This window comes from Cygnus atratus, chromosome 2 (assembly GCF_013377495.2).
Source record: "Cygnus atratus isolate AKBS03 ecotype Queensland, Australia chromosome 2, CAtr_DNAZoo_HiC_assembly, whole genome shotgun sequence".
Taxonomy (NCBI): domain Eukaryota; kingdom Metazoa; phylum Chordata; class Aves; order Anseriformes; family Anatidae; genus Cygnus; species Cygnus atratus.
In genome coordinates, this window is record NC_066363.1 from 4,398,177 (window position 1) to 4,413,469 (window position 15,293).

The window sequence follows — 15,293 nt, forward strand, 5'->3', positions numbered from 1 at the left end:
AGTCTTACTGTTGGGCCGTAGTCTTTCTCTCTGTTTGACAGAGGGCTTCTGATCTTTATTACAGCTCATAGGTATTGCTGTACTATAAATAAATAGTGTAAATAGTGTAAATATGTAACAGTACAGCTCACAGTGAAATGCTGTCCTACAAAGATAGGATGAGTGAAGACAGAATGGTTATATTGTACCGAAGCAGGAAGATCCTTGGCATATGTCTTGCAACCAAATAGTTAGAGAAGTAAAACCAAGTTGATGAATGGATATATGTGAGCACAGTACATGGCATAATAATGACAACAGTGCAAAATTCTTCCAAGATCCTCTGAGCACCTAAAAATCATATTCTCCAGATGAGCAATTTGCTCATTTAGGAAGGTATACTGTATACTGGTTCTACAAATCCTGAATCTAGATGCTCTGCATAGTCAGAGAGGGATTGTAGCCACTGGTCCTTTAGCCTGTCTGATTAGGCTTTCCTTTCATGTGAAGTCTACACAAGTCAAAATTTCTCCCTCCTATAACATGTCTAGTGCAGCTTGGCTTCATTTATTATGGAAAGGATTTATTTTATTTAATTCATTTATTTATTTATTTGCAATGGAATATGTCTACTGAACAGCCATCAACATGATTTGTTGCATTTATTACAAGGAAGGGTTAGAAAGAAAGATTAAGTTCAGAAAAATGGTACCACAGGAATGAAGGCTAAATGCTCAAGAACACAGAATCTACCCTTAACTGTGTGACTCCCCTTAGTAAAAAAATCTGTTAGATGGTGGAAGATTTCAGAAAACTAGGTAAGATTACTAAATTACTAGTAACTAAGAACAGACTTAGTAGGTGTGATGAGGCCTCGATTCATAAGGAATCTAACCATTATCTCACTTAATAAAAAGGCATTAGCTTTTGAAAAACAAAAACAAACCAAACAAAAACAAACAGAAAGCTCACAACACCAAAATCTGCGAAGATCACAAAGGGAAACAATACAAATCATTTTGAAATGGGTCTGTACAGTTTTATAGAAGAGAAATGGCTACAGCAGGATAGTTATTAGATTTGTGAGATCACATTAAAGAAAAATGTGTGGACTCATATTTTACTAAGTTTATTAGTAAGTGGCGAGTCTTAATGAAGTGCAAAGCCTCCTCTTGACTTGTAAAATCACTCTTTTTTTTTTTTTTTCCAGATGGTGCCATTGTTTTCTTAATTCTCACAAAAACAAAAAAGTGAAGAGAGAGCCAAATGACCAGTGCTGACTGCAGCATTACATTTGCAGTCTGCTACCAGTAAGTGAGTACTGTCTCAGTAACTGAGCACGAGTCAACCAAAGAGACTGCAAACAATGCTGATTTGATTGTACTGGCCAGCATATTTGTGAGTAACGCAGTCGCAGTGAGTCTGTCTTTCAGATGAGGCTCTCTTTAGTGTCTGCAGGTAGCTTGCAAATGGCAATACACTGCTTTTCCACAAAGGAATTTGACCTAAGGCATTTTCTTAGCTCTAATAGGTTCTAGTAATGATGGTTTTATTCAATAAAGTTATTACACAGATTAAGAAAAATATAGCAATGAAAACTGTGTGTCTGGTTGGCAAGAGGTAGAAATTTAAAGGCTATTTGATGAATGGATCAAAGCCAGCTACATCCCAATATAGCAAGGGTTTTGCATGGATAAGCACAATAAGGTGTGAAAGTACAAAGTGCTAGATGTGATGAGATGGTCCACACGGGAGCTTGTAGCCTGCTTTTTAGCTTGGTCTCTCCAAGGTACATGGAAAATATCTCGTGGCTGTTAACAACATGAAGATTTTAGTATGTAGTTTGCACATTCAGGAAGATCAGTCCCCTGAGCAAGTGTAACACGTCCACTATTTTTTAATTCTTCGTTGTTTGTAAAAAAAAAAAAAAAAAGAGGTTACAATTGTTAGTGACTAGCATTCCTTCCTGTACCAGAAGCAACAACACGTTCTGAGCAACTTCCTCAGGAATTCTCATTCCTCTTTGGCCATTTGTTATCAGTTCTACCAGTGATGATCATTAGTGTATGAAGTATGATAAACTCATTAGCAAAATCTACAAAGCAGTGTGAAACTCTGCATTTCCTGGCTGTGTGGGCCCATTAAATAAAAATACTTAGGGTTTCGGTGATTTAGAGTAATAGACCTAGCTGCAATCTGGAATTTCTGTTTACAAGAAAAAATCGATAACAACCTAAAAATCATGGAGCCAGACCAAAGTCAGCCTAAGCCAGCATCCAGTCAGCAGCAGCAGCAAACGTCAAGGCAGAACAAAAAATTGGGCCACATGGAGGCTACATTCAGGCAGGTGGGTTTAAAGGAACTGAAGCATGCTCCTTCCAGTAAATTTATGTGAATTTCTTGATACTTCTGGCCCCCTCATCTCCCAGTACCAAAAGTTACTTATGTTACAGATGAAAAAGCAGCATGGTTTTAATTATTTTTTTTTTAATTTTTAAAGATTTTTAAATCTGAGGTTTGATAATTTCCCTGACAACCATGTTTTTAGACTCTGTGAAACAACATATAATCATTCCAGATTAAACCTTGTCATGGATTTCCACATATTTATCACATCCAAGTTGTCCCTCTTCAATGCTGAATAGAAAAGATTTAATCTGTTCTCACACAGAAGCTACTCCACACTAAAGGGAAACGTTCTAGTTTTTGTCTTCCAGTGTGTTTGGGTTCTATTGTGTTTTTACTGACCAGGGGAGACAAGACTACATGCAAAATACATACAGGAGAAGTTCGTGTATTTATGCAAAGACATAAAGTCAAAATCTCTTTTCTTATCACCATAATGCCCAACACATTATTTCATTTTTGGCTATCATAGAAAATTGGACTAGTGTATTCAGAGAACTACTAGTAATGGTGCCAGAATTTTTCTCTTTTTACATAATAACTTTTTTAAAGCCCATCACTAGGTTAAAATAGTTGAGACTGTTTTTTCATCATGTATAATTTTTAGCAATATTAACACTGCACGTCACCTCCCATTTTATTGACCAGTCACTATAAGACAGAATTATTTGACTACATGTTGTATACTGTGTAGAGCCTCTTCATGAGTAGTCATTTAGATTTTCTTTATATACAGGGGAGATAACAGCATTTCAGAAGATGATTTATCTCATTCTAAGGTTGATATTTGATATGTCAAATGAATCACAACCTTTTTCTCCTTTTTTTTTTTTAAGCATAAAGGGAGCCTAGATGGAAATATTTCCATAGAATGTAAATAAAGATAAGATACAACTTTACCCTCAAAATAGCAAAAATCTAAGAAATAGGAGTCTAAACTAGTCATTCCCTCTCCAAACTCAATGGAAAAAGATAGGCACCTCCTATCAGCAATTCTCCTCATGTTTCTTGACATCTTTAGATGGGATGACTCTCTTAGAGAATGTTCTCTCTTTTCACTGATTACAGAGGGAGCTGAGAGGATCGGGCATAATTTTAGAAGGCTAAACTTAAGATGACATTCTTCCATTGCTGGCAGTATTGAGATCCTTCCGAACGTCCAGAAGTTAGTCACAGAATACAGAAGGTACAAACAGGTTTGATCCTTGTGAACACCAGCAACTACTGCAGCCATCATTCCCAATTATTTGGCAGGATTACAACAGCATGAGGTCTTTCATCTGTACAAGTGTGGAAAGTGTCTGTCCGCAGATCTGATTGCTCTAAGGAAATCTGTATCCTTCATTTAATAAACCTCACCATTTAGTCTACATTCAGCGTTCTGTCTTTTAACCACTAATGAATGCTTCCCCACCATACAAAATAATATTATTATTTTATTCTAATTATGTCCTGAATTGAAAGCTTAAGTAAATATTCATGAAACAGAAAATATTGGGAAGAATTTTCTGACAGAGAGAAACATTTCATTACTTGTTAATCAAAATGCCAATGTTATATTTGTTGAATCAAATGTAAATGCTTTGTTTTCTTTTAGTTGGACATACCTCAGTATCTTACACAATTGTGTTTTATGATAACCATGGTGCAAGACTATTCCATCCTTAGGCTACAACTATCTTACAAATAATATTAATTAATTATAAATGAGAGATTTACCTACTTTTACCTCCTGACAGTCAACATTGTGGTCACATACTAAAGCATTTTAACATGATTTGAGAAATTAAAATATGCCAATATCTTAACAAAAATTAAATAATTTATCTAGCTTTTTCAATAGAATATGCACACAAACCAGGACAATTGAAACTTGGCATTTTCAATTTTATGTAGACACTGATTTTCTCTTAAAAGACGGAGATGAAAAAAAGGCCTAGAAAGATCTACTGCTGGATGAAAATTCCATTACGTAAAAAACTTCTCATTTGTCTTCAAATATTCATCCAGAACTATGCCAGTTATGTAAATAATGACTTATAATGCCTGTAACACCCACTAAATGGTACATATTTCTTGATGATATGAGCAGTGAGTTATTTGTCTTGATATTTGTAATATCCTAAGAGAAGTACTTTGACATAGCCATTCAAATCTATTACTGAAAATTACATAAGTGAAATTTAATTTGCACTTCTAAAACAAATCTTATACAAAGTTTGCAAACACATTCCACTGTATCTAGCGACAGAGAAAAATTCCTGTTTCTTATAAACAAAAGATAGGTACCTATGCAATGTATTACACTGTACCAAGCTAGAAGAGTAATGGTACTTTAAGATGAAGTTCTGTGAAAAAGTCATGATTCTTGCTCAGAAAATAACTACATTTTCTAAACAATTCTGCCATTTTGAACTAGACCTGTAAAACTATTTAGATATCTAAAAATGCAAATAGATGCTGCGAGGAATTTTTATCTTCAGTTTAGACCTGAAGTGCAATCACAGATAATTGACTGGAGTTGTCATAACATACTTGTTAAAAATTGAGAGGAAAAAATAAACTTTTTGCTTAAATTATTAAAGAATGTTTACCATTTTATAGCAAGTAAAGCAATGCAATCAATAGGAATTAGGAACACTGCTGCTTTTGATAATCCTACAAAGTGACAAGTATATTACCACTTGCTCAAATACCTTTACTAATGTAGACCTTTCTGCTCTAACTAGCTCAGAAAAAATTGAGAATGACATATGCTATAACATTATCATGTCATTCATGTCAGAGTGCAAAAGGGGAGCTAAGCCAATGGTCTGTAGTGTTATTGTAAGCAAAACAAAGGACGAAATCACAACAAAACCAAAAAATAATATATCTGTAAATGCTTTTAGGAAGTTCAGTGGGTGAGCAATTGAATGAACAAAATCAAATCAAATCTGGACTAAGTCATTATTTATTTTCAAGACAATTTAGAGATGCAAGAAATAAAAGCACCATTCAACTTATACAAATCAAACCCGTGCTGCTTTCAAGTGCAGCTGCTCTTTTCATGTCAGTTGTTATTGTAAGTTGTCAAGGAACATTTCTTTTCACTTGCAGATAATTCTAGGAGATTATTACAGAAGTAAAATTTGACAAAATGAAGAAAGCTGTCATATTCTGAGCCACACTTACCTTGTGTTTATATTCCTGTGTTCTTAACTCCATCCATACTGATGACCCACAACTAAGTATCTATTTAAAGGGTGATCTCAAACTCACAACAATAACAATGAAGGCCAAGATTAAATGTGTAAATCTAAGTAGCAATATCCCTGTATTTAACAGAGTAAACATCAAGACAGATTGAAAAAGCCAGCGACTTAAGTACATCATGGCTGCTTTTTCGCTTTGCACAGCTTGGTTGCTTTGCAGTTTATGAAAATGGATACAAAGACACTCACAGATTGATAGATCTTGATAAGATGACAGACACAGTCAGAAGAATGCATCCACAGGGGCCAATTTCAAACTGAAAAAGAAAAGAACTGTATTTACATTGTTGTACGTTTTTAAACCCAATCCTAAAGAAATGCAAATCAAACTAAAAGCAGAAAGAACTGTTCTCATTTATGTTAAAACTGACTTTTTCACTCTATTTGTTAAAATGCAAAGCATGTTTTTGAAACTACATTCAGAAGACATCATATCAGACTGATAAATACGGAAAGATTGGCAGCTGAATACATAGTACCTGGTGAATATTCTGCTGAAGAAGTACAATCAGATCTTCATATCTTGTGGCACTATGCAGTATTAGCTGGGAAGAAATATAATAAAAAAATTAACTGAAACAATAACAATTCATTTTTAAAACATGAAACTAAATGAACATAGGGAAAATTTTAAATCTGAGTGGTTGGATTTCAACTAACATAAAATGGTTTAAAGATCTAATGAAATCTATCTCTTACTGCTGTAACTTGATAAAAAAAAGTATCTCAGCAATCCATATATTCTGAATTTATAGATGCTGCTTCTTGCAGCTTGTAAGTTCATTGTGCAGCTAGCTTGCTTCACTTTGAAACATAGCTTATGCAATGCAAAACAACTCTTAGAACCTAAGAATAATGAAGCTTCAGAAGACACAAAAGCAGCAAGTAGCTCAGGATCTTGTACCCATATGGTGAGCTGTCTATAGCAGGCCTAATCAGAGCACTTCTTATCATACTTGGAGAATAGTCTCAAAAATATTCCTTTCTAGCATGAAGTTCAGAGGACTTCACAGGTCCAGCCCCTTACTTTCAAACTGTCTGTTTTTTTGTCTTTGTATCCTGACAGCAATTATGGTCTTGTGCATACAGTGATGGGAAAGATCAAGCACTCTGACTTAGATTCCTGGCTCTATCAGGAATTTCCTTTCCATCACATTTTCACTGTACCTATGTCCACATGATCTTTGATAAGCAGTACTTAGAGGTAGCACTGTGGTGTTAGTTGCATTCTGAAAAGGCCAGCAGCTCAAAATTATTTTAACATATTAAATAATACATCTTTTCTCTTGGAAGAACATATGATAGCCAAGTTTTTATGTTGCATTCACTCTATACAGGTTTTCACTTCCAGTTGTTCTAAAAATGTCTAGTTCTGAAAAGTTGTTGACACGTTCATTCCTCCATTTGGGAGGCCAGTAACATTTCCTTAAACCACTAAAGTCTGGCTTATGGCATCAGTATTTGCAAAGCCATTTGAGGGCTTCGGATGGAAATGAAGGCACAACTGGAAAGTATTTTGCCATTTGGAAATACTGGCGGGAGGGGGGAAAGGGCAAAGAATTCTGCATAAAACACAATAATATACTGCCGTTTGCTACTCATGGTTGTGCTAGTTGACTTGAAAGGATCCACTTTCATTTTTTACTGCATACCAACAAAAGCAGGCACAGTTTATAAGCCTGAAAGGTAGATGGAACAAAAATGACTTCAGAAAGTCCAATTGCCCACAGGCAGTGGGACACTTCAGAGCCAGAAAGACTATCGGATTTTATTACCTATTGGTTTTTGGATGCCAACTAAATAACATGACATTAAAGGTTTTAAAACACTTAAGAGAAACATGGGATATATGGAAATCAATTTCATTGTACTAAAATAAGAAAAACTACAAAAGGGATATACGGAAAATGTTACTGCAAGTTACACAGAGCCTTACAGTTTCTAAGATTCCATCTGCCTTGTATTTTCCTATGGGAGTGAACTGCTGTCTTCCTGATGGCCTAAACAGGATATTCAAACAAAACCAAAACTCTTGTTAAAAGGACCAAAATCACATTAAAGAGATATCAACGTCTTATATGAACTGAATGATGAACCAAAGATTTTGTATTATTATTATTTAAATTACTTAAAGCAAACAAACAAGCAAGCAAACAAACAGACAACCTCTTGCATAATAGGTTCATGTTAGGTATTCAACAAATTTATCAATGAAACATTTACTTCAGCTGTGTTCTCTCAGTCTATCTAATATGAATTACAAGTTTCTCTATAGAGAAGGAGGATAAATGTAGGTTTAAGATGTTAATGATGGTTTTTATTGCAGAAGGATATGAGAGAAATGACATTAAAACAGAAGCAACAGAACAGATGTACAATATCATCACAGAGGAAATATTTTATAAACGGAAAACATTCAAAATATCATTGGAAATGTATTTGAATTTGCTGCTTCTATTTTAGGTTTGAAGAAGAACTTCTGGGTTCAGAAGGTTGTAAGTTATTTTTCAGCTATCTTAGTTATCTAATAAAAGAAATAACTTCTTCTCACAAACCTGGCTCAGTTAAAAATATAGTGTAGGATTCAGTACAGTCAAAGCTAGCTAGCAAAAAGCTAGATGCACTGTCTACAAACAGCCTAACTGCTTATCATAAACTAAGAAACTTAGGCAGCTGCAGGAAAAGGAAATGAATTCCAGCCATAATAGAATATCCTGCAGTATAAAGCTGCAGGAGGAAAATTTTGCTTCTGGATCAATAACTCTTGGTAGAGATTTTGCAGGATTTGTAGCCTCGATGAAATCCACAGGACATTTTGCAGCAGTTTCAGAGAGTTTGATGATGTCCCAGTTACTGGGACAGCAGAAATGCATCTTGCTTTTCTCCCTAAGTCATTTTAGGCTGCATAAATGCGTCTTAAGGAAGTTTCATTTGTGAACTATGTATATGTATAACAGACACAATTATAGCAGTATTGTACAATAATTAAAACTTTTTCTCCTACTTACAGTGCCACAACTGCTTTTTCATTGCCTCCTGCACGCCACAGTATGTCTGCAAGAGCTATGGTGAGGCATTTGGTCCTGTGCACTTCTGAAGGCTGAAGACAGCTGTGGTCCAGGAAATGCAAGAAAGAGACAAGTATCGCAGTGTACACTGAGAAGTTTACTCATTAGACAGCAAAGTGCCCCAATTACAGTATGCACAGATTCATAGAAGTTTTTAACAATTGATATAAGAACAAAACCACTTTTTTTATTTTTTTTTTTTTATTTTTAAGAGATTAATTAGGTGTTGTAAGGCTCCAGCAAGTAGCCCCAGAAAATTATCATTTATGTATCTCATTTGCTTCTATACTCAAGAAAGAGAGTTAGACAACTCTGAAGGCCAGTTCAAAAAATCCTTTCAGTTGAACAGCACTATGGTTACTGGAAAGATGCACCAGGTATAATGGTACAGTTGAATCCAACCTTTCTTTGAGGTTTACATATCTGAATGAGACACAATGAGAGCACTCACTGTGCACACAGAATGAAGACCTCTCAATACTGGCCTGAACAGGTGATAGAAGGGCTTGGTGCTGCTGTTCTGTATCTAAAGAGCTCTAAGCAGGGAGTTATAACTGAAGTGGCCACTGGAATGTGGGCTTTCTGGAACCATTCCTTGGAGTGAACCACCTTAGATCTCATTTTAGTCATCCAAGCAGGTACCTTGGATCTCATTGAAGATAATTACATCCAGTAAATAGAGCTGTATCTAGAATTTCCTGGTTACATTTCCAGTAAAACAAACTCTGGGCACACTGGGTAGGTCTCTTCTGCAGTCAGAGACAAAATGAGAATTTGAGGGAAATGTAATTCAGCTAGGCCAAGAGTTAAAAGCAATGTGTTGCATTTGGGGGATCTGGATGAGCTTATGTGGCTCATAGTGATCGTTAGACTGCTGCTACGGGTATTTAAGCCAAGCAAATGAAAGCTTGCTAGTCTACGTCTATATGTTCTATGACAGTACTCTCATAATACAGGTGAATATTAAATGTGACACACACAATCTAAACTTCTAGAAGACTAGTAATAAAAATGGTATCTGATTTACAAGTAATGAATAAAAAAAAAAAGCCATTTTTATAATTAAGCACAATGGACTGAAGTCAACAGAGAACTAAATGAGGTATGAACAACAACTGGCACTGTTCATACGCAGATCTATAATCATATACCAAAAACTAATCTACTAAAAGAAATAGTAACTGCTCTTTCAGAATACATATTTATAGCTGGTTAGACAAAAATACAGTTACATGTACTTTAGGGAACAATACTGGACATGCAAAAAATGGACAGGGTAAGTTAGTGCATCATTAAATCCATTATAAAAATGTTTTAATATTCTGTATTAGGATTGTTTTATACATTTATACATAATTTCTAATTTAAAAGGGTCTTCATAATTTATTTTTTAAGCTTTGATTTCTTAACTGTTATCTTCAAATTTACACCATAATGTTCCTACCTAATAGTAAACTTTAACTAAAATACCATTTGCAGTAAACATTGTTCTTTGCATTTTTTAAATAAGGTAGGTAAAGTTCCAAAGTGGTGACCTAAAACATTATCATAACTGACGCCGTATTGGTCTCTGGAGCCCCACTGATTCTGATTCATTTACATGCTTGGCTTGGAACATACACAATGATGTGAAAAACTACTGAAGGCTTAGTCGTCTGTTGATCCCAGACATGTAAGCAATGATGCCAACACCACATTTCCTACAAATTGCATTTTGTGAAGTCTTCTAGTACCTCCTGTTATTCTAACTTCCAAGATGTGAATTGAGAAATAAAGAACTTTGAAACCAAAACTCAGAAAACTAGCAGAAAAGTAACACATTGGAGAATAAAACCCAACATATACGAGCCTTTATATATTGCATGAAGAAGTAGACAACAGATTCATCTCACTGTAAAATGCAGATTTGGATTTTTCTCTACTAGTTTCAAGAATGGCAGTCTTTGAAATTCAGATATTATCAGTCATGGGAGATGATGTCAAAACCTGTTCCCAGCATTTGAGTAAAAGATCTAATAATTAAAAGACCAAACAAGAAACACCAAACATCAAAAAAATTAACCTCCCTTTCAAGTTCAATGTCTGCCTTGAATATAATATTCATTTAGAAAATGTTTCCTTTCTGAAGGATGTGAGATATGAGAAATAATAGGTAACAGTTTTCAAGTTTAAAAAAATAAAAAAATAAAAAAATCACAGCTTTTACTTATCTCTGCCTGTGTTCTAACACAGACGCTGAAATTTATGGGATGCATAGCAATTAATTTATTTGTCTGAAGAGGTAGCAGAATAAGAAGGATACATGATAATTATTTCTTGAACTGTGAAGAAGTCTGAAGTCAAACACTTATTGTGAAGTGGCTAATACTTTGAAAATTTAGGTTAGAATTAAATAATAATATTAATCCTCTAATTACAAGCTCTGGGACTCCCCTTTCCTTCTGCCTAAGAGTTTCTGCCCATAGCAAACACATCATAAGAAAAATATGCTTATCTCGTGAATAAAACAGTCCGTCTTGCTATTCATTTTTTGGAGCCTGAAGCCTTTTAGCATTTCTGTGCATAAAGACAAAGAGCTCAGCTGCTCACCTGAAAGAGCACCTTGGAGACTTTTGGCATACTTCAGCAGCATTTTTCATATACAAAATATGTAAAAACAAAATACTTTAGAACCATGTGCATAATTGGAGGAGAGAAAAAGGAGAGGCAAATACTGCCAAGTACACAGGATAGGTTGTAGCTGGCCTGAGCTGGGACACTTACAGGTTAAGCAATCTAGCCTCAACCCAATTATTTGGGTGCTACATGTTTCCATGACATTTACCATTACTTCATCATGATGAAAGGGTAAAAAGTTAACAGCTTTAAGGGTGTTACTAAAGAGTGACCTGAGACTCAAGGGGCCCAAAGAGCACATGATCAAAGGCTGTCTACTTCTGTGGAGCTTCTTGGTCATAAAATCTAAATGTGTATTGATTTTCTGCCTTGAAAAATCTATTGTCATTATAATCTGAATTAGAATAATAATTGTTGTTCTGCTAGATAATTTTTGCACCAACCAGCAGGTGCTTTCTGAGTTAATATATTACCAGTTGGAATATATTTGCAAAGTTTGAATAGTTTCTCCCTGCACTGTTAGTAACTTTATTCCTCCACATCTCACATGAATGATCTCTGTATTCCCTAAAAAAATAAAAAAATGTGCAGAGACTCATTGACTGAATTCTTGAGAAAATTCTCAAACTACTGGCATGACTTTTAAGACATTTTGTAAGCATTGTTATTTAATTTAAAAAGTCTGCTCTGAACTGTAGGCTATGTTGTTGAATTACAGACAGATGTGATGTTCTGAAAGTACTGAATGGAAGAAGGAAGAACTAAACTACATAATAAATATTATAGAATTAACATGTTATTACACTCTGCATATGTATTATTCCACTGAACCCATCTCTTTACCAGTCTATTCTAGTTATCTTTAAGTGACTTTAAAGAACAACTAATTTTCAAGTGATGAATTCATAGCATCTCATTCACTTGGACCCTTGTCTCGAGGTCCACAAGTAATCAGTGTTGCTAATACCTATCAAAAACAATAGTAGCAGTCATTGTAAAATTTTCAACGTTTTATTTAGATTGTGAGCCTGATTTTCAATGTTTCTAATGCCTTACATTGAGACATCTCATTTCAGGACTGCCTACCAACTACTACTTCTGGACTTGTGCACCTGTGCAGGCCTCTTAGGCCCTGGTAATCTTTCGATTAATTGTCACCTCCCATCCTTAGTGCTAAAACAGATAATAATTCAGATAGTGATTTCTATTATTGACAAAAACAGCCCAAGCAATTAATTTACATCAAGTGTCAGCCACCTAAAAGTAAAGTCAACAGAGACCCTATCACTTTCCAAAATAGTTCCAAGCAGAAAAAGTGGACATTTAAGGCCAAAATTTTACATATGAAGAACCTTTTACATTCCAAGGTTGCTTTATGAAGTCCAAGCGAAATCTCATCACAAAAGCTTTTCTTCTGACTAAATCAGGGTCACTGTGTCACCCACAAAGAACAGGAGGCGGTGGCAGTGTAAACTAGTAAAATACTGTTATTCATAAGGCACGAACAGGAAAAGTTTGTGATTTTTTTTTTCTGTTTCTTTATGGACTTAATTTCTTACTGGGAAAACACACACACACAAAAAAAGGCAAACACAGCAGGTCTGTTCATAAAGTAATTTTTTACTCTTCTCCAACTTTCCATTGAATAAGTTCTGTTTCTGTAGCAAAGTGACAAATGTAGGAATATTGTCAGAATAGCAGTACAAGCAATTTTCCTTGATGCTAACATTATTTAAAATTATTTCTACGGAGTAAATAGAAAACACATACAGAATTTAAATTCTGTTAAGCGTTTTACTGTGAAAGATGAAACACAGCAGTAAGGAACAACAACAACAACAAAAATCTAACTTTTAAATTTCATCCTCATTGAGATTCACGGTGTCAAAAATTACATGAATTTCATGGTCTTTCAAACCTTGATTACATTTTCATTGAAATCACATCTCTATGGAATCTCAAAGTTAAATAATTTTAATTGTACACAATTCAAGCTGTTGGTAATTTCAAAAATAAAACACAAACCTTTAAATTTCTACAGTTAAAAGAGAAGTACATGCAAAATTCACAAGCTGCTTTCATTCTCTCTCAGAGACAAAGAGAATCTCAATAAGTTCAAATTCAAAAAGGTTCCTGGGTGGTTGCATCACAGAAAAACCTATTCTGAACAAAAAATCATTCTGTTGTCAATTGGTGACTTACCGAGCGTCTTTATTCCTGTTACTGTCTCCAAAGATAAGCTGCTGTAGGACACACGCTTGAACTGCTGCCAGTACTCCACATGGGCCACCCTGAGGGGAACAGTAGGACAGTTCATGAACAAAACACTTTGCACTGTTTGATGCTAGAGAAAACTATTTTGCAAGCCTTGTGTTTCCATTCAGGCTTAATCCATCCTTTCGTCCCTCTTCCTATCCATGACTTTGCAATGCTCCCTGTTGCTCTGTTTTTTTGAAAGCCACTGAAAATCAGTATTAGTAACTGGTATTATGTTTCTCATCTAGTTTTCCTAACTAGAACATGCCACACTGAAATCTATAATATCAAAGGAAAGTGTTGTGTTTTTAAGTCTGTTCTGTGATCATGCAAGTAGACAAAAGATCTCCTGATTCCTATTGAGCCAAAAAACTACCTTCACTTTTAGATTAAAAAAAATAAAAATAAAAACAAACAAACAAACAAAAAAACAATCTGTTTTCCAAAGGGTGAAATTAAACCTTGCCCTTTAAACCCAATTCCCACTTCCATCACTAAACAAAGATTTCAGTTTTATGTATAGCCCTTTGCATTGGGAGCTGTCTCACTGTGGAAGAGGAAGAAAATGAAAGAATTTGTACCTTCAAATAATTAATGTTGGAAAAATCACAATACCAAGACATACCATTTTAACATGAAACGTTATGGAAAATAGATTAATGGCCATTGTGACAGACTGTGGAATGGTGTAGCAATGTATTTCCTTCTCCTTTTTTATTCCCTGCCACCCAGCCCACCTTATTCCGTTGAATGAGTGAGACCTGTTCCGATGTGTTATATGGCAAGGGCAGCGGCACAAGTTGACCTGAGAAGGAAATGGTATGTCCTCTTCTTGTCTAGAGTACATCATCCAACACAACTCTCCTTCCCTTGTCACTCAGCTGTCTCCCAGCCACCCTGTATTCTATTCTTTGTTCCAGTAGTTTGTTGAGGAGACAGAAAATTTGTCTGGAACACCTATGTGCAGATGGAGCAGGCTCTGCAGGTCATAAGACTAACATCATGGATACCACAACACCACATTTACCACCTTGGTAGTGCTGTCAGTCACTGCAACATAACAGAGGAGTCAGCATGTTAAATCCTCCAGAAGCTCTCCCATGTGTCTGTCAGCACATGCGACCATTCTCACAAATGGGTTCTTTCTTGACATTAAAGCCTATTACTTTAAAGCCTGAGTTAAAACTCAGGGCCACCCTAAAATGACATCACGTAGAAGCTGACATACCAATGCAAGCTTTTTCTGCCAAGGTGAAGTAAAATAAACAGTGAGGATAAGAAAGCACAGAACGCCCAGCAGGTTCTCTGAAAAGTTTGTGCTCTGATTTTAACCTGTGTCAAATCTATGCTGCTGTTACTGTCCATAACATGACCCAGGATCACACTGGAGTCATATGCAACAGTTGTACCCATGATGTCCTGTTTAGACCACAGAATCACAGGCTGGTTGAACTTGGAAGGGACCTCAAGAGGTCAGACGGTTCAAGTCCCCCACTCAATAAGGGCTACCTTATTTAATATAATTAAATTTATAATTATGCCCTTATAATGCCCTTATAATAAGGGCAGATTGTTATAACACGATCACAACCAGGCTGTGAAGTTTAGCATCCTTCAAACTCCCCTCAAAACACTGGAGAACGAAAAGCTCAGCCAGAATTGATATTTTCATCAAGTGAACAGCTTAATTCTCAGGTACAGCTGAGTACAGCTT

General features: G+C 35.4%; 1 protein-coding gene across 1 annotated transcript in view; it reads right to left on the reverse strand.

Moving 5' to 3' along the window:
* The window catches only part of MINDY4 (MINDY lysine 48 deubiquitinase 4), an 85,603-nt gene that overhangs the window by 39,175 nt on the left and 31,135 nt on the right, over window positions 1-15,293 (reverse strand). Inside the window, exons 9-13 of the mRNA XM_035554386.2 lie at window positions 13,526-13,614; window positions 8,648-8,749; window positions 7,576-7,639; window positions 6,119-6,184; window positions 5,829-5,896 (exon numbers count right to left, since the gene is read on the reverse strand). Coding sequence (XP_035410279.1) covers window positions 5,829-5,896; window positions 6,119-6,184; window positions 7,576-7,639; window positions 8,648-8,749; window positions 13,526-13,614 — 389 coding nt within the window. The remainder of the gene's footprint in view (window positions 1-5,828; window positions 5,897-6,118; window positions 6,185-7,575; window positions 7,640-8,647; window positions 8,750-13,525; window positions 13,615-15,293) is intronic.